Below are 25410 nucleotides of genomic sequence, written 5' to 3' on the forward strand. Positions count from 1 at the left end.
GTTGAGTGAGTGGGCAAACAGTACTATGTGGCTAAATGTGAACTTATACACTTTGGTGTGAAAAACAGAAAGGAAGAGGATTATTTAAATGGTCATGTGTTGGAAAGTGTGGATGTACAAAGGGATCTGGGTGTCCTGGTACACCAGTCAATGAAAGTGGAGAGGCAGATGCAGCAAGCAATTAGAAAGGCATATGTACATTGGCCTTCATTGCAAGATGATTTGAATTCAGAAGTAGAGATGTTTTACTGCAGATACACAGGGCCTTGGTGAGGGCACACTAGCAGTTTTGGTCTCCCTACCTAAGACAGGATGTACTTGTCATTGAGGGAATGCAGCGGAAGTTCACTAGGCTGATACCAAGGTTGGCGGGACTGTCCTGTGAGGAGGAATTGGTTCAAATGGCCTGAATTGACTAGAGTTTAGAAGGAATGCAGGAGATTTAATTGAAACATATAAAATTCTAACAGGGCTGGACAGACTAGATGCAGGGAGAATGTTTTCCCTGGTTGGGGAATCTAGAACCAGGGACACGGGATACAGGGTAGACCATTTAGGATTGAGGAGAAATCTCTTTACTAGGAGGGTAGCGAATCTGTGGAATTATCTACCACAGAAGGCTGTGGAGGCCACATCACTGAACATATTCAAGAAAGAGATAGATTTTTTTGATTTTAATGGCATCATAGGGTATGGGGAGAAAGCAGGAATGTGGCATTGAGATAGAGGATCAGCCATGATCATATTGAATGGCAGAGCAGGCTTGATGGGCTGAATGGCCTACTCTCATGTTTCTATTTCATGACACGCAAGACCATAGGAATAGGCCATTCAGCCCTTTGAGCCCACTCACATTCAATGAGATCATGGCTGAGTTTCTACTTCAACACCATTTTCCTGCTCGGCATACACCATCCTGAGAGTTGGTGGGGAACGCATTGCCACTAACCCCAACCAGCCCTTTTTACGCTCAATTTAGCATTGACTGGCAGCAAGCAGGACATCCGCCTGCCCTTGAATAGAAGTCCCGCCTTGGAGAGTTGCCAGCCAATCAGATTGGCCGGCAGCTCTCCAGCCCCTCCAGGCACAGCGCTGCAGTGGCTAGAAGAGGTACTGTAGCACTATGCCTGAAAGTCGGTCTAGGGACCATACCTTAGGTAAGTACCAGGGATCTTGGAGGTAGGAAGATAGGGGATGCCCTGGAGGGGTTGTGGCCCCAAATCTGAAGGGGCCTTCAGATCGAGATGCCCCCCTCTTCCCACCCACAAGTGATGGTGAAGACCTTTTCTATTTGACACCCTGGTCCAACTGGTGCCTGCCAGCCTAAAAATTGTGCTGGGTGGGAGACGGCCCTTAATTGCCTTGTTCAGGGCATGGATGGACTCTCCATCCGAGGCCCTGCCTGCCCCACTATAAAATTTACATTCTGAACCTAAAGATGTTGGGTTTTATTTTGGTGCCAAACCCTCCAAAGCAGCCTTCAGCATAAAGAACACATGGATTTGACTCTCCCTTCCTGTTTTGGTAGATTTTGTCACCAGTCCTTGCCAGATTTATTAATTTCATGCATCTTTGGTGGTTCCTCATAAGCGACATGTTTTTCAGCAAGGTGCTCTCCTTCTCACTGATTCATTCCCCACCGTGCCTGTTGTGCTATGTTGCCCCTTTTATGAATATAATTTTTGTTAAGATATACTTGCGATGCTGGAAGTGTCAGAAACAAATGTGCCCCTGAAACATTGCGATAAATTCTCAACATCAGTCATCGCAATAAAATGGAAGTCAGATGAATCCCATAATCTGTTCTGCCGGAATACCACACGGACACCTCAATCTTTTCATTTACATCAATTAAATTGTCAAACTTTCTTAATAAATATAGTCTAGCTGTATCCATCCAAGTACAGCACACATGTTTGTTCATAAAAAAGGAAGGGGCGACATGGTGGCACAATGGTTAGCACTGCTGCCTCACAGTACCAAAGACCCAGGTTCGATTCCAGCCGTGGGTCACTGTCTGTGTGGAGTTTGCACATTCTCCCTATGACTGCATGGGTTTCCTTCGGGTGCTCCGGTTTCCTCCCACACTCCAAAGATGTGCGGGTTAGGTTGATTGGCCATGCTAAGTTGTCCTTTACTGTTAAGGGGATTAGCAGGGTAAATACGTGGGGTTACGGGGATAGGGCCTGGATGGGATTGTTGTCGGTGCAGGCTCGATGGACCGAATGGCCTCCTTCTGCACTGTAGGGATTCTATGATACAAAGCTGACCAGTATACTTCTGGTTGACCAATCTCAACCTCACCTCCGAAGTTGCTCCCCGTATTTAGGGAAGGCAGTGTCATAGTGATATTGTCACTGGACTAGTAATCAAGAAACCCAGGATGGTGCTCTTGGGACCTAGGTTCGAATCCCACCACAGCAGATGGTGAAACATCTGGAATTAAAAATCTAATGATGACCATGAAACCAATGTTGATTGTTGCAAAAACCCATCTGGTTCAATAATGTCCTTTAGGGAAGGAAATCTGACATCCTTACCTGGTCTGGCCTACCTGTGACTCCAAATCTACAGCCTCCTCAAAGGCAACTAAGAATGGGCAATAAATGTTGGCACGGCCAGCGACGCCTACATTCTACAAAAGAATAAAAGAAAAATCCCTTTGCCAATGCACAATACAGTGCCACGTGTACCTCACTAACTCCAATCAGCTGGCACAGTGAGTTCTACCCGCTCTCTCACCTTGCACTAGTCCACATACCAAACTACATTTGCCTCCTACATCATTGTTAATGGACAAATCTTAAAGATGTGGGTTACTGAGCACTTCAGTGTAGCTTACCTTGTGAGTACAGGAGTATCTGCATCTCCAGAAGCACGCACGTGAAGAGCTGAACCAAATTTTCCAAACCCAACAGTTCAAAGGCTTCCCGCAGCGGGAAATCAAACAGGGGCAACTCAGTCAGCCCAGGTCGCTGGCAAATAACTGGCCCGTAAACGCCGGAGAACTTCAGCGAACGACCAGGCGGAGGCAGGGGCACCTCGTAGAGGACGTTGTGTATGTAACTCTCCAGGGGAAGGGGCGGCGGCTGCTGAGAGCTCACTGCCTTGTGCAGCTGGAGCAGGAATTTCCGACAGGCTTGCATGAACGGCAGTGGGGTGATCAGGCAGATGCACTTCGACACATACAGGGTGTCCCGGCTGATGTCGTAGGAGTTGTAGCGCTGCAGTTTGGCCAGCGAGGTGCTGTCACCCTCATCGATGCTGCTCGCCAGTGAGTCCATGCTACAAGAGGACGAGGCATAGACGCTGCTGTACTGTTCCACGTTGTGCATCTGGTAGAGGGTCTGCATGGCGCTGCAGATCTGCTTGCAGGTCACCTCTTCGTAGAAGGTGAGCACAAAGCCATAGGTACGTGAGCCGTCTTCGCGAGTGATGAGGAACGAATGGAACAGCGGATCTCGGCTTTCGGCCTGCGTTCTGAAGGAAAGCCCTTTGGGCATGCAGAGCTGGAGGAAGGCGGGGATGTAAAACAAAAATGATACACTTTAAATAAAGAGGCCATCTGAAGAATACACCAGTCTTAGCAAATAACACAAAAACACAAACTGAAAACAGCATTTCCCCTCCCTCGTAAAAGGTCTGAAATCAGCTACTTCCTGATGAAATGTGGCCCCAGAACGACCCTATTTAATATGCTGACCCTTGTCTTCATTGCTGGAGGAAAGAATGGGACTTTTAGTAGATAGTTGTATACAACTGTTATAGTTCTACCCTCATTGCTGTTACATCGAGGAGTGGAAATGGCCCTTGAGATGAAGATTCAAAGTCAGGCTGGTTGCTTCAAGAGTCAGAGAATAACTAGATGTCAACCATGACTTGTTTGGTAGAACCCTCATCTTTTGAGGTAAAAGGCAATGGATTCAAGTCCCACTCCAGAGCCTTGGGTACATAATCCAGATTGACAGTGCAGTGCAGCACTGGGGGAGTGCAGAACAGCTAAAAGTATTTATTTATGAGTATCACAAGTAGGCTGACATTAACACTGCAATGAAGTTACTGTGAAAATCCCCTAGTCACCACACTCGAGCGCTTGTTTCGGGTACACTGAGGGAGAATTTAGCATGGCCAATGCATCTAACCAGCACATCTTTCGGACTGTAGGAGGAAACCAGAGCACCCGGAGGAAACCCATAAGACACAGAGAGAACGTGCAGATTCCACACAGTCGGGAATCGAACCTGGGTCCCTGACGCTGTGAGGTAGCAATGCTACCCACTGTGCCGCCCACCCAAAGCAGTCTTTTGGATGAACTCTGAAGCTGAGGCCTCATTGGTGCTTGAAAGTTAATGTAACAGACCCAATAGCACTATTTAGATGAGCAGAGATACTCTCCAAGTGTCCTGGCTGACACTTATCCCTCATCCAGAGCCTAAAATGATCATCTGGACATAATCACATAGTTGTACGTGAATCTAGACAAATTGGTTGTCGCAGTTTTCTACATAACAACACTTCCAAAGTACTTCTGGTTCGAGTCCCAGAATGCTTCACTCTCTCAAAGATACTGTTCCTTAGATAAGATGTTAAACTGCCCTCTTTAAGTTTATTTATTAGTGTCACAAGTAGGCTTACATTAACACTGCAATGACATTACTGTGAAAAGCCCCCTAGTCGCCACATTCTGGCACCTGTTCGGGTACACCGAGGGAGAATTTAGCATGGCCAATGCACCTAATCAGCATGTCTTTCAGACTGTGGGAAGAAACCAGAGCACCGGAGGAAACCCACGCAGACACAGGGAGAATGTGCAGACTCCGCACAGACAGTGATCCAAGCTGGGAATTGAACCCGGGTCCCTGGCGCTGTGAGGCAGCAGTGCTAACCACTGTGCCGCCCTCACCGGTGGCCATTAAAGATTCACTGGTACTATTCGAAGAGAAGGGGAGCTCCTCCTGCCAAAATATAGCCCTCAATCTAAAAACCTGGTCATTTAGCTCATTGCTGTTTGTGGAAACTTGCTGTTCACAAATTGGCTGAGGTATTTTCTGACATTGCATCAGTAAACCACACTTTAAAAAGTACTTCACTGGTCACCAATAGTTTGACCCAGATCGGTCAATGTATCCCAGAGGAAGAATGAGTGACACTTGAGGTGGAGATTCAAATTAGATCAAGTTCAACATTAATGCATTTAATGTGATGTTTCTTTCTGTTGTGAACAACAGGAATCTGTTGTTCCCCTGTTCAGGGGTGGGAGCACATTTATCATTGCCATTTTGCTCCTTTCATTGCTTTCAAAAATAGACAACCCTGGCTTCGAAATGAGGAATCTTGTGGCCATCTCCAGAAGCTTCCTCCAGTGCTGCACTGTGCCCGGGCACCAGGGGGCGGCAAAGTGCGACCTACGCAGGAGCCTCTTGTTGGCTTTTTTGCTTCCTGTCATCAACAAGCTCCCTTTGCGTGTGTCAGCCTGGAGTGTAAATGACTCATCGGAGATCAGTAACTGAGCTGTTTGCAGCACACAAACGGGAACGTCAACCATGTCAGCTGGAATTAAAATCCTGCAGCTCCTTTACTTGGCACAGCTCACTGAAGCAATGTGTATTTTCTGCCCAAAGTTTGGCCCCGATTATAATGGGAATAGGCTGTAGCTATAGATACAGCAAATTAACTACACCGTTATAAAACTTTTAACATCCCGAACAAAGTATCCGTCTTCTCAATTAAATCAGAAGAGAAACAAATAGTCATTTAGCCCAACAATGCCATCCTTTGGATTGCTTGAGGAAGTAGGAGAGGAATTTTCCACATTTTTTCCACCTCAACGGCACTGTTTTGTTCAGCTCCTACGAGAGATTAAAAGGCTGCTTTGTGAGGGGGTTGGGGGAAGGCTGGTACTGAGGTGGTGGTGGGATGTGTAGAATCACGGTCCTTCTTGAGTGTGGGGCAGGAAAGAGGGACAAGTTGATCCCTCTTGCCCCTCATTTTTTGTGCATGCTAATTACAAACTTGCCTGTTTAGTTTCTAGCTCAGTGGGATAGACACCATCCTGAACTCCCAAGAATGACTTTGCTTTGGTAATCGGAATGGAGTTGGCAGGAAACCCTGGACACCGACTCCAACAAAACCCAAACATTCCCACCATTACCTTTGGGACTCTGACCTCTGGACAAGAATAGAGGCCGATCTTCCGGGCGGAGGGGTCAAAAACCAGGGGGCACCAGTTTAAAGTAATTGGTAGAAAGATCAGAAAGGTTGGATGAGGAAAGCTTCTTTCACCCAGAGGGTGGTGGAGACCTGGAACTCATTGCCTGAAAGTAGTGGTAGAGACAGAAACTTTCACCACACTTAACAAGCATCAGGATGACTACATGAAGAGCCTACAGGCCTACAGACCTGGCACAAGATGGTGGAATTAGGCTGCATAGCTCTTCACAGAGATATGATGGGCTGAATGGCCTCCTCCTGTGTCAGAGATTGTCAATGATATTGTATGATATCCCCCCGTCTCAGTAAGTTTAATAGTGAGAATGGATGGCCAAAACAGGAATCATTTACTTAAATTCACTTCCTTTATACACATTTTTATTACTTTAACTTACATTATTTTTCTCTATTGCTAACTCCACAGATGGAGAGCTGGGTTCTGACTAATGCAGGCAGAGCTTACCCATACTGCTCTGCCTCTACTTTCTCAAGAGGCTAAGGAAATTTGGCATGTCCACTACGACTCTCACCAACTTTTACAGATGCACCATAGAAAGCATCTGGTTGTATCACAGCTTGGTATGGCTCCTGCTCTATGCAAGACCGCAAAAAACTACAAAGGGTTATGAACATAGCCCAGTCCATCATGCAAACCAGCCTCACGTCCATTGACTCTGTCTACACTTCCCGCTACCTCGGAAAAGCAGCCAGCATAATCAAGGACCCCACGCATCCTGGACATACTCTCTTCCACTTTTTTCTGTCGGTAAAAAGATACAAAAGTCTGAGATCAAGTATCAAACGACTCAAGAACAGCTTCTTCCCTGCTGCCATCAGACTTTTGAATGGACCTACCTTATATTAATTTGATCTTTCCCTGCACCTAACGATGACTGTAACACTACATTCTGCACTCTCTCCTTTCCTTCTCCCCTATATACGCTATGTCCAGTGTGCTTTATATAGCACATGAGAAACAATACTTTTCACTGTATCCCAATACATTTGACAATAATGAATCAAATCAAATCTGACTGAAAAAGCTCGATAGCTAATGGGTTTTCAAGCCTGCAGCACTGGTGGTCTCAGAGGCCCTGGATTCCACCAGATTTATGCCCCTATATCAGAACGTTTCAGTAACTTCGAAAAAAAAACTGATGACTGGCTGAAATTCCCTCCCTAAACCTACTCCTCTCTCTTTCTTTTGGACATTCTTGAAAACCTCTATTTCTGCCTGAGATTTTGGCCATCTGTCCTCATGTCTCCTAAAGTGGTTTGATGTATGAATTTTGCTTCGTAACACTCCTGTGAAACATTTTGAGACATTTCATGATGGTAAATCCACTAAGTAAATACAGAACCTTGGCCTGTTGCAATGCTCCAGTGAAGCCAATGCAAGTTTGAGGGGCAGCACCTCATCTTTCGATTTAGCACATTACAGCCCTCAGGACTAAACATTGAATTTAACAACTTTAGACTATGATCTTCCTCCTCCATCTTGACCCTTTCTTTAAATAGCCAAAACATTTTCCGTCCCAATGCAAAATCCCCCCTCCCCCACTGGACCATCTGTCACTTGTTCTTAAGTTTGCTTTCATGGAGCACTGACCTCAGTTTCTCCCATTAACACATTCTGATGTCTTACCTTATGCAACTGCTCGCACCCTCTACTGCCATCAACGTTGCCTCTGCCTCGTGACCTACACAGCTTTGCTGCAATCTCTCCTAGCTCCTACCAATCACTGACCTTCCACTCTGCTCTAGTTTCTCCACCCCTTCTTATGCCATATAAAAACCATGACATTTCTCACTCTCTTTCGCTCTGAAGTCATACTGACTTGAAACGTTAACTCTGTTTCTCTCTCCACACGTGCTGCCAGACGTAGAGTTTTTCCGGCATTTTCCATTTTTGTTTACGAAATACAGGTTGTTGTAAAACAGTGGGTGAGATTTTTCCTCCCCCACCCCCATGGCATGTTTCGCGTTAGCGGAGGTAGCCCACCATTGACCATCAGCAGATCTAGAAGATCTCGCTGACGAAAATGGCTGGGAAATTCTGGACAGTGTTGTTCTCCTTTGGCTGGTTGCCACTATCGATTGGAAATTCATAGAATCATAGAATCCTACAGTGCACAAGGAGGCCATTCGGCCCATTGAGTCTGCACTGACCACAATCCCACCCCGGCCCTGTCCCCATAACCTCATGCATTTACCCTAGCTAGTCCTCCTGACATTAAGGGGCCAATCCACCTAACACACACATTTTTGAACTGTGGGAGGTAACCGGAGCACCCGGAGAAAACATACGCAGACACAGGGAGAATGTGCAAACTTCCACACAGCCAGTGACCCAAGCCGGGTATCAAGCCCGGATCCCTGGCGCTGTGAGGCTGCAGTGCTAACCACTGTGCCACCCTGAGTTGTGACAGCAGCTTTACCCATGTGTCAATATTTGTAGTGAAACCATGTTACCTGTCTAGAGAAAGGGTAAAATCCCTGCCACAAAGTGGATCATCAGTTGATGGTCTTGCAAGGCACCGTGGAAAGCATCAGTTAGCATCATAATGGGCCACATGCGATGGTTGACTAAAAAGCATTTAGTTCCACCAGCCCATTGACAATAATGGGGACTTTCCCTGGTCAAGGGTCATCATTTATTATCATCACGCTTTGAAATTGTTACTAAGGCAGTCACAATTCAGTAAACACTACATGGTTTTATATATCGATAGTCTGGTCTCCCAGGTATTAAAACAGCTGGATTGTTGGCAGTTTCACAGCAGGAGCCAGAGATGTGCTTTGGCCCTCATGTGCTCGGCAGGAGGACTGAACAGACAGGCTCATCTGTTTGTGACAGCTTAGCCACAATGCAATGACTCATATTTCTTTCAAGTCCATCCAACTGCCAGTTTCTAACCCACAGAGGCTGAGCGATTACGGCGGCTAAAATTTCACCTCAAAACATAAATAGCTCATGGGAGTTTACTCTCGCATGCAGGACTGCCAGGAATGGATGTTAAAAAACAGTTCAGGTGTAGACAGTTCATTAAGAGAGAGGTTCATGTTTAGTGGTTGAATCTAATAAACTGATCATTTGGATTAAGCAATCAAGTCCTTATGAGCCCATTCTCCTCACACACACCAAGGTCAGTGGACAACTAATGACCCAAATCGCTTTGCTTGCCCGTTTCCCTACCCCGGGGGTGGTGAAGCTGATTCTAAAGCATCTTGCCCTCTATCAAGGCTAACACAGACATTCAACCAAACACAGGGACCTTCTTGATCTTTATCTCATGCAGTACCAGAGCACCAGGCTAATCAGTTCAAATCCTACCACGGCAGCTGGTGGAATTTAAATTGAATTAGTAAATCTGGATATAAAACTAGTCATCAGAAATGATGACCATAAAATTATCGATTGTCGTAAAAACCCATCTGGTTTACTAATGCAGTTTTAGGGAAGGAAATCTGCTGTCCTTACCTGGTCTGGCCTACATGTTTGATTTGATTTATTATTGTCACATGTATTGGGATACAGTGAAAAGTATTGTTTCTTGCGCGCTATACAGATAAAGCATACCGTTCACAGAAGAGGAAACGAAAGAGTGCAGAATATAGTGTTACAGTCATAGCTAGGGTGCAGAGAAAGATCAACTTAATGCAAGGTAAATCCATTCAAAAGTCTGACAGCAGCAGGGAAGAAGCTGTTCTCGAGTTGATTGGTACGTGACCTCAGACTTTTGTACCTTTTTCCCGAAGGAAGAAGGTGGTAGAGAGAATGTCCAGGGTGCGTGGGGTCCTTAATTATACTGGCTGCTTTGCCAAGGCAGCGGGAAGTGTAGACAGGGCCAATGGATGGGAGACTGGTTTGTGTGATGGTTTGGGCTACATTCACGACCTTTTGTAGTTTCTTGCGGTCTTGGGCAGAGCAGGAGCCATACCAAGCTGTGACACAACCAGAAAGAATGCTTTCTATGGTGCATCTGTGAAAGTTGGTGAGAGTCGTAACTGACATGCCAAATTTCCTTTGTCTTCTGAGAAAGTAGAGACATTGGTGGACTTTCTTAATGTGACTCCAGACCCACAGCCATGTGGTTGACTTTTAACGGCCCTCTGAAGTGGTCTAGCAAACCACTCAGTTCAAGGGCAATTCGTGATGGGCAACTAATGCTGGCCTTGCCAGCGACATCCAATCCCATGAAAGGATATGTTTAAAAAATCCTTTAGCCCCAGAATCAATAAGCAGAGCTCTGTGTCTTGTTGATTAGTTGTTAAAAGATTCTTCTCTGTAACCTGACTGAAATAAGATCCTCAAAGAAGATTTACTGGAATCAAAGCTCTGTGATAAATCTCATCCATCAACTCATGGGATGAAGCCATGATTTATAAAAGCAAGTGCTGCTGATTGAATCATTTTTATTTCCAGGCCTGTTTACATATAAGAAAGAAAGATGTGTCCTCATGTCGTGCTCCTCACAACCTCAGGATTCCCAAAGCACTTTTCCACCAATGCAGGGCTTTTAAAGTGTAGTCATTGCTTTAATGTAGGAAATGCAGCAGCCATTTTTACACACAGCAAGATCCCACACATAGCAACGAGATAATGAGCAGATCATCTATTTTAGATGGTGCTGGAGGTCAGTCAGGGACCTTGGTCATCCCAAAGACAAGGCGGCATGGTGGCACAGTGGTTAGCACTCACAGCGCCAGGGACCCTGATTCGATTCTGACTTTGGGGGTTGTCTGTGTGGAGTTTGCACATTCTCCCAGTGTCTGCGTGGGTTTCCTCCGGGTGCTCTGGTTTCCTCCCACACTCCAAAGATTAGGCGGTTAGGTGGTTTGGCCATGCTTCAATTTCCCTTTAGTGTCCCAAGATGTATAGGTTAGGGGATTAGTGAGGTAAATGTGTGGGGTTAAGGGGATAGGGTGGGGGGGGTGGCCTTGGGTAAGATCCTCTGTTGGAGGGTCAGTGCAGACTAGATGGGCTGATTGGCTTCCTTCTGCACAGCAGGGATTCTATGATATTATCAGACCTCTGAAATGTAGCGCTCCATCCATCTTTCACTGTATTGCCAGCCTGGGCTATCTGCTCAAGTTTATGGAGTGGATCCCAAAGCTACAACCGTCTCATTCCGAGACAGGAATGCTACCCACTGAGCCAGGTCTGACCAGGAGCATGCCAGACCCCTCGGAACGAGACAGAGTTATCTGAATAGAAGCACTAGACATGAAGTGATAACTGGAATCTGAAGAGGCCAAATAAATTGTGCTAATTCAGTTTAACACTTTGGGAGGGGAATCATCAGGTATAAAAATTAATCAATGCAGAGAGATTATTGTGAGATCTCTGGAAGAAAAGCTGCCAACAGTTCCAAATCTTAAAGTTGTCACTGAGTTTATTTAGCTCAGTGACACAAATCTTCTGGAAATCGTATTGTTTTTGCGTTGGATCTGTCCTGCAATAACATTTTACTATTGCAGTTATTCATCTTCAGTCACCAAATCAGAATAACTGGTTAATTCACTCGAATGCAATTAGTGGGATCTTACTTGTCGCATTGCGAGCATTGTGCGAGTCATTGTTTTTCAAGTAATTCACTGGATAGGAAGTGCTTGGAACAGTAATTGCAGAAGCATTTTCCACACTCCCGCACAATGTATAAATCTCCCACATTAGTAGTGCCATGGGGTTTTTAACATTCTCTTGATCCAGTGGAATGAGCGGACAGGGCAAAGAGATGGGATTAAAGTGCAATAAAAATCTAAAGTCTTCGGGCGTCATTCAGCGCAGCAACTCTTGCAATGAAGTGTGTGGGTTTCAACACTCCAGAACAGAGATCATACAGAAGCAGGGGGGCATCGTTAGCTTTAAGTTCCCCTCCATGTCTCACACATATATCCTGACTGTGAACTATATCGCCATTCCTTCACTGGAGTCCAAATACTGGAATTCAGCACTGTGGGAGTACCGATGCCCACACTACCACAGTGGTTCACGGTTGAAGCACACCAGCACCACCTTCACAGCACCAATTAGGAATGGACAAGAAGTGCCAGGTTTGCCAGCAGCACTCATAACACCAAAGTGAATTTAAAATATAGTAAGAAGTCTCACAACACCAGGTTAAAGTCCAACAGATTTATTTGGTAGCAATCAGGTTCATCTTCATCTGACTTACCTGATGAAGGAGCAGCGCTCCGAAAGCTAGTGGCTTGTGCTACCAAATAAACCTGTTGGATTTTAACCTGGTGCTGTGAGACTTCTTACTGTGTTTACCCTTGTCCAATGCCAGCACCTCCACATCAATTTAAAATATATACAGGGGGAGTAAAGGCTGTGAAAAGGAAGGTAAGCAGTTCAGACAGCGTTACACATCCACCCGATCCATCTTTCCACTGATTAAGTGGAAAGACCCATCTATGAATTTTATGGGATAGCAAGGCAATTATAACGTTTCCAAGTCTAGTACCTGCACTAACCTCTTAGTTGTGCCCTGTGTGGGAGATTTATCTATCGACTGGATAGGGGGTGATGTGATTCTGCAATAACTGTCTGAGACCTTATTAGTGTAAAAGATAAGCAGCTCTAAATACAGCTCGCAAGAATATAACACAGTTGCAGAGTGACAGGAACTATCACACATCAATACCGTCTGATACACCTCTTGTGCGATGGTCCACATTTATCATCGTCACCAGCAACACATCTGTAAGCATCTGTAAATTCTTGCCTTGGATTCAGTTCAAGCTACACAACCTATCTGACGTTCCAGTGCAACAGTGGTGTACTGTTGAAGGTGCTAGAGAGATTAAACTCTGGCCTCACCTCTTCCACTGACACAGATGTGTTCCATTCGAAGGGCAGTGGCACACGTTCCCTCCAGCCCCATCCACAGAAAGACAGCATAGGAACCAGATTTACTGGCATTTTGTCTCATTGTTAAAGAGAGGGACAGCACTGGGTTGGAATTTTTTGTAAAGTTTCCAGTCTGTTTCCCTTTTCTAATTTTCAATGGAAACATTAATACCGTCCAGACTTTTGAATGTCACAGGGGAGTGAACAGAGGCCATGGCTGGGCAGCAGCCCAGCACCAACATCTCACTGGCCACGGAGGGATTTGAGAACAATCATACGAATTTTAAATTCGGAACCTTGCTTGACCAGAAGCCAAGGTAGGCCAGTGAGCACACGGGGAAGAGGGAAATGGGACTGGGGGAGAGTGAAAACACAGGCAGCAGAGTTTGTACCTTCAGTATCCTTCTAACAAATGGCTTGACAAATGCACATTGAAAAAAAAAGACTCGGATGATAGAATTGTGGAATATTTAACAGTCAATTAACTAACTAACGCAACTACAGTACTGTACTCTGCATTGGGGGAAAATCCACTTAAAAAGTGTGGTTAGCTTACTCAACTCTCCCCAAACAACCCAATTACCTCATCATTCTTCCAGTTCCCCAACAGCCATGAGCACAAGAAGTCTGACACTTTATTTTCCTTATTTGCCACTTTGAGCACCTCCATTTAAACTAAATATTGCCTCTGGAACAGCTTGGCTCAGTTAGTGCCCCCATTTTGGGACATGAACTCATAATCTGAGCCAATGCCTGCATGCAGTACTGAAGGAGCCCTACATTGGCTGTGGTCCATCTTTCGAACAAGGCAGCAATTTGAGGCCTGGAAAAAACCTGCAAAATCCTTCCGACACGCCAATGGTAAGAGCAGGAGAGACTCCTGGTCAGCCATGTTTGATGTGGATTGTCGCCTCCTCAAACTATAAGCCTCTGACGACAGACTAGTGACTTGTTCTGGGAATAACTAGCTGTAGAAACAGACAGAAGTCTGCCTTAGTGCATCGCTAGGTGTAGTAAGAGAATTGGAATGGACAATGATAATATGCAGGTTCTTGTGAGAAGTGGATTGAATTCTGATAATATAATTACAGAAATATTTTTGATACTCAACTACAAACAATTTCAGTGTGAAACAGTGGATAAAGCACTCGGATAATCTGTGGTCAGTGTGAGAGAATCAAAGATATCCAAAACGGGGCTGTTACCCAACATACATCCAACACTCAAATTCAGGGCCAAACTAGACAGAAGGGATTACACTTTCCTCTGTCTGCTGCTTCTGAACCCAGAAGCCTGGTCAAAACTGTGGCTGTTAAAGAGTTTCTTAAAGAGTGTGTGAGAGAGAGAAAAGAGAGTGAGAGAGAGAGAGAGTGCGTGGGAAAGAGTGGGAGGGAGAGAGATTATGTGGGAGAGAGAGAGTAGAAGGGAGAAAGTGGGAGGGAGAGTGATAGCGTGAGTGTGTGGGAGCTAGTGAGTGGGAGAGAGTGGAAGGGAGAGAAAGGGAGAGAGGAGCAAAGAGCGAGAAATAAAGATTTTGAAAGTGAATTCTAGAGGTAAGAAAAACTGTTGTGCATGGCCTGCTTGCAGATTACAGGGAAGAGTGCTAAACAACAAAGCACTCAGTCACAATTCAATTCCGTGTAGACATGGGTCTAGCATCAATTTGAGGCAGTTGGACACTAAGTTAGCAATGCCACTTAGCAAATGGGAAAGAGTGAGTTATGTTGGGGGGGGGGGTTTCTTTTTGAAATTGAGGATGAAGAATGCTATTGCAACAGATTAAAGGGAACATCTTTGACATTGTGGCTGAAATTCTCCAACCTCGCCTGTGATTCTCCAGTCCTGCTGCAGTGAATGAAGTTTTGGCTGAGTGCCAAATTCTCTGCTCTCGCTGGAAGCGGGGCGAAGGAGATTGGAGAATTCTGGCTCTGGTCTTGTTAGTCCAGAGCTGAAAACGTGAAATAATGATATTTGGATCTCATAGAATTTATACAACTTTATTTATTTAATTTCAACTCTGCCTGGGTCCTTTAATCTGCACATTGTGGATACTGGGTGAGTTGGCATGATGTCAGGGTAAAGGATGGTGGGTAGGGGACATGGGTTGGCACTAAGTTGGCATGGGGCTATAAAAGGGTTATGTGGGGTTGCGTACAGTGGTATACATTGGATATAATGGAAATAAAGGGTCAGATGGTGGGTACAGGGCATGGGTTGGCATGGGAAGCATTTGGGAGAGTTGAGGGGGCTGGAGGAATATTTCATTTTTAAAAGATTTTTGGACGTGGTACCAGAGTCCCGAGACAAGCCTTCTGCCTAGCCCACCTCTATGCCCGGCATCCTTCTCCCTTCCTCCGGGGTTTGCAGAGCAAGGAATTCTCACAGCCGACCCTAAAGCAAAGATCCAAGCCCAATTGTTTGAAAGATCCTATTGGTGCAAACCTCTGCTGCCTGTGACCAATGAGGAAAAGCTAGGGGTGTGGCACTAATTTGAACAGTTCCTTCAAAGGGTTGGCACACACGATGGGCTGAATGCCCACCTTCAGTGCTGTACAATTCTATGATTCTGTCATAGCACACCATCACTCCGAGTGAAGTTAATTCTAGAATCCAAGCTCTAATGGAGGCTGAATCACTGAAGTCACACAGTACAGAATGAGGCCATTCAGCCCATCATGTCTGCACTGGCTCTGGGTTGCATAAAATAAACTTTCAGACCTTTAGGAGACCTGGAATTATTGATCAATTACACAGGTTAATATTTCATTATTACAGTTGGACAGTACAAAGAGTGAGACTTTCCGCCAGCACTATTTGCTCCATAAGTCCCCCGGGGTTGACTATAACGGTTATTTTATATTTTGGCTGTAAATTGATTCAACCAAGTGCCATCCATCATTGGCGACACTGGCATAATTTGACATCCTCTGAAGGCGCTTGCTGTGCATTTCTGACCAGCTGCCATGCACAGTCTACGAGACTGGCGGTCCCATGGAAACAGTTGTTCCCTTGGCAACAGTTGCTGCCTGAAGGCGATTGCTGCTCACTTTAACCGCACTGATTTGTATTGTTCTCACTTGTTCATTGTAAATTTAACCCGGGGCTCCACTTGGATTTCCTGCGTGGTCTTAGGCATTCATTTAATTTCTACTGTGGATGCATTCCTGCCTAACTGTGGAGAGGTTCACGACATGCAGCTCCTAGAGTCTGACCGGGAATTTGAGGAGGTCGGATATCTTTACTGCAAAGACAGATATTTCGGAACATGTTGTGAAGAAGAGGAACAGCTGAGAGATTTGCAATGACATCATGATAGGAGGCATGGAAGTAAAGTCTTCACTGCAGCTGCTTTATTGACAGGAAGAAGGGTTTCATTAGCATCCCTCAGCGTGAGGCTCCCACAAGTCGCCACCCATTCGATGGCCACTGGACCTTATTTCATTGACATTCAGAGCTGCTGCCCCATTCAGCAGATCCCCAGTGATCCGGATTTCCTGCGCATGGCCTCAAGTTATGAGCCAACAACAATAACAACTTGCATTTATATACCGACTTTAATGTTGTAAAACATCCCAATGAACTTTACAGGAGCGTTACCGAGCATAATTTGACACCGAGTCAACAGGGGCGAAACAAGCACAGGTGACCAAGATTCAGTGTTAAGCAGTGTCTTAAAGGAGGACGAGGTGTTTGGAGAATGAATTCATGAGCTTAGAGCCTGAGAACACGACTGCCAATCATAGAAGGGATGAAACTGATGGAGGGGCCAGAGTTGAAGGAGCGCAGATAGTTTGAAGGATTGCAAGTTTGGAGGAGGTTAAAGTGATAGGGAGATTTGAGGCCATGGAAGGATTTGAACACAAGGATGAGCACCAAGTCTAAACCTTCTCATTCTAATTTTATAAAGAATTGGAGTTCACACCAAGTTCTAACTGGTCACTGCTATAGTCCTTACTAGAAGCAGGACTTGAAAGCAGGAGCCTCCTTTTAGAGAAAAAAAGATGGTGCTGGATTTATTTGTATTTATTATTGCCACAAGTAGGCTTACATTAACACCGCAATGAGGTTAATGTGAAAATCCCCTAGTCGCCATATTCCAGCGCATGTTTGGGTACACAGAAGGAGAATTTAGCATGGCCAATGCACCTAACCAATATTCGGACTGTGGGAGGAAACTGGAAACCGGAGCACCCGGAGGAAACCCATGCAGACAGGGGGAGAACGTGCAGACTCTGCACAGACAGTGACCCAAACTGGGAATCAAACATGGGTCCCTGGCGCTGTGAGGCAGCAGTGCTAACCACTGTGCCATCTCGCCACCCCAGTGAGGCGACTTCTTACAAGCTGTCCCCGGCATACCCTCCAACACCATCTTTTACTCTTGTTATCTGTAACTGCAACACTATATTCTGCACCCTATCCTTTCCTTCTCCTCTATGTACTCTATGAACAGTATGTTTAGTCTGTATAGCTCGCAAGAAACAATACTTTTCACTAGATCCCAATACATGTGACAATAATAAATCACAACACCAGGTTAAAGTCCAACAGGTTTATTTGGAATCACGAGCTTTCGGAACTCTGCTCCTTCCTCAGGTGATGAAGGAGCAGCACTCCGAAAGCTCATGATTCCAAATAAACCTGTTGGACTTTAACCTGGTGTTGTGAGACTTCTTACTGTGCCCACCCCAGCATCTCCACATTAATAATAAATGAAATCAAATATTTTTATCAAAGGGGACTGCATCAACTATCGCAAGGTTGGCTGTTTTTATTCCCTCATCACACCCTTCACTGGGTGTGTTGTATGGAGACAGTGTCCTCCATTAAAAGTATGTGCATACGGATTTCTGGTCTGGAGATATCAGGGTGATGATGTCTATTCAGCTCCTAGCCAAAGGAAAAACCCAGACTGACAGGGTGAATGGGCATGCAAGCATCCTGGGAGAAATCAGCTGTGAGCCATCTCAATCAAAATGGTAAGGGCCATGGGTCCAAACCAAGATTGTGTCTCTGATTTAGCATCAAAGCCTTGCTAGATTGAATGTGGGCGCTTTTGCCTGAAGTATTCACATTTAGTCCTTCACCAAATCAATATGCTTCCAGCTTCTGATTCTACCTCAACTTCAATGTCAGCAAAATCTCCTGGTATAATTACGAACCAGCCTCTAGTTATAACTGAAGGCAATTTGTCTGGAACTCGGTATCCTATCCGACCCCACTGCTGTCCACTAGCTCCCCAACCTATAGGTTGGGGAGCTAGTGCCTCTGCCTCGGTTTAGGGGGCTCCTCGCCACGTTATAGGCCTGTGCAACAACTGGTTATTTGCCATGGAGCTCTCAATCTTTTAAAAGGATGAGAACCTGTCTCCAAGAGATGCTGGCTAATTAAAGATAGTCGGAAGCTCCTATGTTTCAGCTGTGCCACCAGCTGAGAGGGTGTGGCGACGGACACCACCCTCGCAACAAGGGCAGTGAGGCCTGGGGTCTCCAGGGCTGGGGGTGGGTCAGCAGGGAGGGTCACGGGGTCCATAATGGCAGGGGGTAATGTTCCTGAAGGGGCAGCCATTGCTGCTGGGTTACCCTCCGTGGGCCAGAATGCCCAAGTTGCTGATAAAATGCCAGTGGTGGCAGGAAGAGGCCTTAATTGGCCATTTAAGTAGCTCAATTTGCCTCTGGACAGATTGGCTATCCTCCAGTTCCTCTACCGCTGGGAAAAAGTCCCAGTGGCGAGAAGGAATCAACACTCCATTCCCTTCTGCCTTCCATTATCATTTTGCAAACCTGCCCATCTCCCAGTCTATCCCTTGAAAACTGGCAAAGTCCAGCACGTTAGCTTTAAAATCCTTTGCCAATTCTCTACCATCTCTCTAACCATTCAATGTTTTTCTAGCTCTTTGTCCCAACCTGCGCCCTCTGTCCTTCCAGTTCTGGTGCTCTGTGTATCCACTCCCTTTCCTTATACTGAGATGACCAGAATTAGGGGTGTCCCATGACATAGGACTGAGAACTGTGATGTCGCTTCTTTGTGGATGGGGTGTGACACCTGATTATGGTCTGGAAAATCATTTTGGGTTTAACTATTCTACTGGAGGCTCTTTGTTGCAGTGTTGAACTGGGGAGAGGAGTTACCATTTCTGTATCTGAGAGGTCAACTTTCCCTGGCAATCATGGGAAGAGACATAAATAACCAATTAAAGAGCAATAATCTTGACTGGAGTTAGTCACTCGGAGCAACGTGAGTGCTCATGATTCCACCAAATCTCATTTTCACTTCTTTTGAAAATTAGAATCATAGAATCTTACAGTGCAGAAGAAGGCCATTCAGCCCATCAAGTCTGCACTGATCACAATCCCAACCAACCCCTATCCCCATAACCCCAGGCATTTACCCCAGCTAGTCTCCCTGAGATTAAGGGACAATTTAGCATGGCCAATCCATCTAACCTGCGCATCTTTGGACTGTGAGAGAAAATCGGAGGAACCCGGAAGAAGCCCACGCAAACGTGGGAAAAGGTACAAATTCCACAGTGACCAAGTTGGGAATTGAACCTGGGTCCCTGGCGCTGTAAGGCAGCAGTGCTAACTAACCATTGTGCCACCCTGTCGCCCTACATAGTCCTACATCAAGTTTGGATCCAAAAGGAGAAAATAAACCTCTCAAACAGGGTCAAAAACAGTGACCGTGAGCAGCAATTGCTCTTTGTGATAATAGGGAATCAGTGGAAAGGGAGACCTTGTGCGTTAAACCTTCACTCCCTCCACAACTAATGCACAATGGCCCCAATATAACCCCAAGGCTCCTTCCAAACCTGTGACCTCTATGCCTTGAAGAGCAAAGGTAGCAAACGCAAGGGAACAACACTGCTTAGAAGTTGCTCTCCAAGTCACACAGCATCCTGACTTGGAATTATATCACCGTTACTTCATCGTCACTGGATTAACATCCTCAAACTTCCTCCCTAACAGTATGTGGGTGTACCCGCGCCACACAGACTGTGATGATTCTTTTCAAGGGCAATTAAAAACTGGTAATAAACGTGTTGCTCACATCCCATGAACGAATGGAGAAAACAGCTGGATAGTGATGCGGAGTGATGCCAACAACGTGGGTTCAATTCCCATATCGGCTGAGGTTATCCATGAAGCCTCCGCAACCTTGCCACTCACCTGAGGTGTGGTGATTCTCAGGTTAAATCACCACCAGTCGGCTCTCCCCTTTGAGTCTATGGTCCTCTAGGAGTATGGCAACTTTACCTTTAATTTTGAAGTGTTGTCACAGTTGTAATATAGGAAATGCAACAATTTGCATACATCAATGCTCAATGTCTTAGTCTGCAGTTTAATAGAGATTGTTAACCAGTTTAACAAGTTGTATTTAAATTCCTCTAACTCCTTAATTAGCTTATTTTATATCACCGGAACCTTTCTTGGGTAAATTATTTTTGCTGTTTCAAAAATAATGCAAAACGCATCATGCAGCCTGTCTGGAATCAACATTTTCTGAAGGGGAGCAAGTGTCGAGACTTCACCGCGAAATAAGTCCCCTGTGGTCAGGTACACATGTTCAAATGACAGCACAGGACATCTGCAGGTTAAGTTCTGCCAAGTCCCTGTCCTGCTGCGCTTGCAGTCTAACCCAGTGACTTCATGGCCGGAATTTTAATGCCCCGCCCACCACAGGAATTGGAGCGGGCGAGTGGCGGACCATGGAAAGGTCCGTCGACCTCGCGCGGGATTTTATGGTTTCGGGCCGAGTGAGCCCTTAAAATCCCACCCATGTGTCATTCAATCCTGTTCCTTTTGGTGATTAAAATTCCTGAGCTGTACCAGCTTGTACGAAGATGTTGGTCAGCGTTTGCGGATCTTCTAGTTTTGGCTTGCACGTATAATTGCTTTATCTCATAGAATCCCTGCAGCGCAGGAGGAGGCCACTCAACCCATCGAGTCTGCACCAACTCTCCTACAGAACATCTTATCCAGATCCTATCCCCATAGCCCCACTTATTTACCCCACTAATCCCCCTAACTTACACATCTTGGGACACTAAGTGGCAATTTAGCATTGCCAATCCACCTAACCTGCACATCTTTGGACTGGGGAGGAAACCGGAGCATCCGGAGAAAACCCACACAGAACTTCACATAAACAGTCACCCAAGGCCGGAATCGAACCTGGGTCTCTGGTGCTGTGAGGCAGCAGTGGTAACCATTGTGCCATCATGGCATCCATGGCATATCTCATGGCTTATTATCGAACAGCTTAGAATTGCAGCCGAAACATAGCACGATTGCTCAACAGAATAAAAAATCCACTCTCTAAACGCCGTTCAGAGGTCTTAAATCATTGCTGCAAATATATTTTCACAGGTTGCCTTCTCCGTGTAAAGCATAAATTTCATTTCAAGCAATCATCAGTCCTACAGTACAAGTCAGATTGCCTGGCAGTTGAAAAAGATTGTCTGAACAGCAGTAAGGATAATTATGTGTTGAACTGTGATTCATAAAACAATTTATAAATGTGTTCAAGTTTCAGCATGTTGAATAGTCACAGACAGCAGCCCTCTAGCAGTCAGGAAGATCCATTTTACTTCTAATTTTCTTTCAGAATCACACAAACTTACAGCACAGAAGGAGATTATTCAGCCCATCGTGCCTATGCCAGCTCGTTGAAAGAACTATCCAATTACCTCCACTCCTGCTCTTTCCACAGAGCCCCGAAGGTTAACCCTTAGCAATTATTTATCTAAGGGGAGGCAGCGCCAGAGTGGTATTGTCACTGGACTTGTATTCCAGAAACCCAGAATAATGCTCCAGGAAGTTGGGTTCGAATCCCACCACAGCAGATGGTGAAATTTGAATTCAATAAAAAAACTGGAATTAAAAGTGACCATGAAACCAGTGTTGATTGTTGTAAAGTTCACAAATGTCCTTTAGGGAAGGAAATCTGCCACCTGTCTACACGTGACTCCAGACCACAGCAACATGGTTGACTCTAGTGGTCCTCAGGGATGGGTAATAAATGCCGACCCAACCAGCGATGCCCATGAATGAAGAAAAAAGTAATTCTCTTTTGAAAGCTACTATGCTTCCACCGCCCTTTCACGCAGTGCATTCCAAACCTTAACAATTCATTGCATCAAAACATTCCTTATAATCTCACCCTTGAGCTTTTTGCCAACCATCTTAAATCTGCCCTGTGATTATCAATGTTCCTTTCAATTGCAACACTTTTTGTGTACTTACTTTGTCAAAGTCCTCCTAATTTTAAGCTGTTTTCCTGTGGCTATTTCACAAATGGCCTCTTTCTACACTGTAGGGTTTCTATGATTCTATGACATGGGTGGCAACTACATGGTAAGACCATATGGCAAATCCCCTTCAAGTCATTCACAACCCTGACTTGGAACTATATCATCATAGAAATCATAGAAACCTTACAGTACAGAAAGAGGCCATTCGGCCCAACGAGTCTGCACCGACCACAATCCCACCCAGGTCCTACCCCCATATCCCTACATATTTCACCCACTAATCCCTCTAACCTACGCATCTCAGTACACTAAGGGGCAATTTTAGCATGGCCAATCAACCTAACCCGCACATCTTTGGACTGTGGGAGGAAACTGGAGCACCCGGAGGAAACCCACGCAGACACAAGGAGAATGTGCAAACTCCACACAGACAGTGACCCAAGCCGGGAATCGAACCCAGGTCCCTGGAGCTGTGAAGCAGCAGTGCTAACCACTGTGCTACCGTGCTGCCCTGCCTTCAATGTTGCTGGGTTAAAAATCCTGGAACTCCCTCCCCCACAGCACTGTGGGTGTACCTACATCACATGGACTGCAGCGGTTCAAGAAGGTAGCTCACCACCACTTTCTCAAGGGCAACTAAGGATGGACAATAAATGCTGACCTAGCCAGAGATGCCACATCCTATAAAGGAACAAATTTTTTAAAAAGATTAAATTTGGCATCAAGCCAGCAAAGCTTAGCCAAAGATGTGGTCTGAATTTTCCTGCCCTGCCGTGGCGGGTTCCCCCGTGGCAGATGTGGTGAACCATTCAAATGTCCGCTAACTTCAGCAGGACCGGAAAATCCCTCCCGTGGGATGAGCTGGAAAATTCCAGCCACAGGTTCTAAGATGGCTGCAAAAAGCAGCGAGGGAGGTAGAGAGAGACATTTAGAAAGGGATTCAGAGCTTAATGCCTGGGGCAACCTTTTTTGTTACCCAAGGAGCCCTTTTAAAAAAACAAATTGCCTAAAATAAAAGCTCTTGGGAGCCACAAGACTAAAATTCAGCACTCGTGCACCAAATACTTGACAGATTGCCAAGTGTCTTTGGTAAAATGCAGTATTCACATAAACAGCCTCTTTCTGCACCGTAGGATTCTATGATCCTATGAAAATAGATGTATTGAATTGATGTCACAGTAGGAAATAAAACAGCATTAAAATAGATACAACTCTGAATTATCACTTTTTCTTACCTTTCCTTACTGTAATTTTATCCCTAAAGTCATCTTTAAAACAAACTTCAATTTAAGATGAGCAGAATTAAGATAATTTCTTTGTTACTCATGTGATTTAAAATGAAGCTGCTAACAGCACATCCAGGGTAATGTTTCATTTCAGAACAATAATGATGACAGCTCCTCGAATCACGAATTGTTTTATAACCGCAATGTAGCTGTACCACTCAAAAAGGTTTATTTAGAGCATGATAATGTTTTTCATTAAAATAATCATTTGAAGCTAGAAAGTGTAGCACGGCGATTAACCTTTAGTCCCCACAACATAAACACAGCTCTTATTTTTCCTAACTTAATTTTTTTAGACTGTGTACATGTTAACACAATACAACTGGGAATTCCAAACATGATGTTCAGGTGCTGCCCGTGGCTCCAGAATGGCAGGCCACAGACCCCTGACCAGGGCAACGGAAAGGCATGTCTGCCGATGGGTGGAGCGGAGGATCAAGGTTGATGGACAAGAGGACAGACAGTTGGAGGTGCACAGAGTTCTCAGAGGGGTGTAGGGCTGGAGGAGGTCAAAGAGATAGGGAGGGATGAGGCCACAGAGGGGCTGGAGCATGAGGATGTGAATTCTGAAATGGAGATATTCGAGACAATGTGCCAACATGGGTCATTGAGCACAGGGATGATAAGAACATAAGAACATAAGAAATAGGAGCAGGAGTAGGCCATCTAGCCCCTCGAGCCTGCCCCGCCATTCAATAAGATAATGGCTGATCTGATAGTGGTTTAGTTCCACTTACCCGCCCGCTCCCCATAACCCTTAATTCCCTGATTGATCAGAAATCTATCTACCTGTGACTTAAACATATTTAACGAGGTAGCCTCCACTGCTCCAATGGGCTGAGAATTCCAGAGATTCACTACCCCCTGAGAGAAGAAGTTCCTCCTCAACTCTGTTCTAAACTGACTCCCCCTTATTTTGAGGCTGTGTCCTCTAGTTCTTGTTTCCTTTCTAAGTGGAAAGAATCTCTCTGCCTCTACCCTGTCAAGCCCCTTCATTATCTTATATGTCTCTATAAGATCTCCCCTCAGCCTTCTAAACTCCAACGAGTACAGGCCCAATCTACTCAATCTCTCCTCATAAGCTAACCCCCCTCATCTCCGGTATCAACCTGGTGAACCTTCTCTGTACTCCCTCCAAGGCCAATATATCCTTCCGCAAATAAGGGGACCAAAATTGCACACAGTACTCTAGTTGCGGCCTCACCAGTACCTGGTACAATTGCAGCAAGACCTCCCTGCTTTTATACTCCATCCCCTTCGCGATAAAGGCCAATATTCCATTTGCCTTCTTGATCACTGCTGCACCTGCAAACTGAGTTTTTGCGATTCATGCACACGGACCCCCAGGTCCCTCTGCACAGTAGCATGTTGTAATTTTTCACTATTTAAATAATAGTCCATTTTACTATTATTCCTTCCAAAGTGGATAACCTCACACTTGTCAACGTAATACTCCATCTGCCAGATCCTCACCCACTCACTTAGCCTATCCAAATCTCTCTGCAGACTTTCCGCATCCTCCACACAATTCGTTTTCCCACTCATTTTTGTGTCATCCGCAAACTTTGTTACCCTACACTCGGTCCCCTCCTCCAGATCGTCTATGTATATGGTAAACAGTTGAGGCCCCAGCACCGATCCCTGTGGCACGCCACTAGTCACCAACTGCCAACCAGAAAAGCACCCATTTATTCCAACTCTCTGCTTCCTGTTAGATAGCCAATCCTCAATCCACACTAACACTTTACCCCCAACTCCGTGTACCTTAATCTTCTGCAGCAACCTTTTGTGAGGCACCTTATCGA

The 25410-nt window shown here is 45.4% G+C and overlaps 1 protein-coding gene across 7 annotated transcripts in view; it reads right to left on the reverse strand.

Moving 5' to 3' along the window:
- LOC144498704 (DENN domain-containing protein 5B) overlaps positions 1-25410 on the reverse strand; it is a 286461-nt gene that overhangs the window by 132366 nt on the left and 128685 nt on the right. For all 7 annotated transcript variants that reach the window (XM_078220239.1, XM_078220238.1, XM_078220237.1 and 4 more), the window contains one exon: positions 2843-3509. In XM_078220239.1, the coding sequence (XP_078076365.1) occupies positions 2843-3509 (667 nt within the window). The remainder of the gene's footprint in view (positions 1-2842; positions 3510-25410) is intronic.

The sequence above is a fragment of the Mustelus asterias genome, chromosome 9, assembly GCF_964213995.1.
Source record: "Mustelus asterias chromosome 9, sMusAst1.hap1.1, whole genome shotgun sequence".
Classification (NCBI taxonomy): domain Eukaryota; kingdom Metazoa; phylum Chordata; class Chondrichthyes; order Carcharhiniformes; family Triakidae; genus Mustelus; species Mustelus asterias.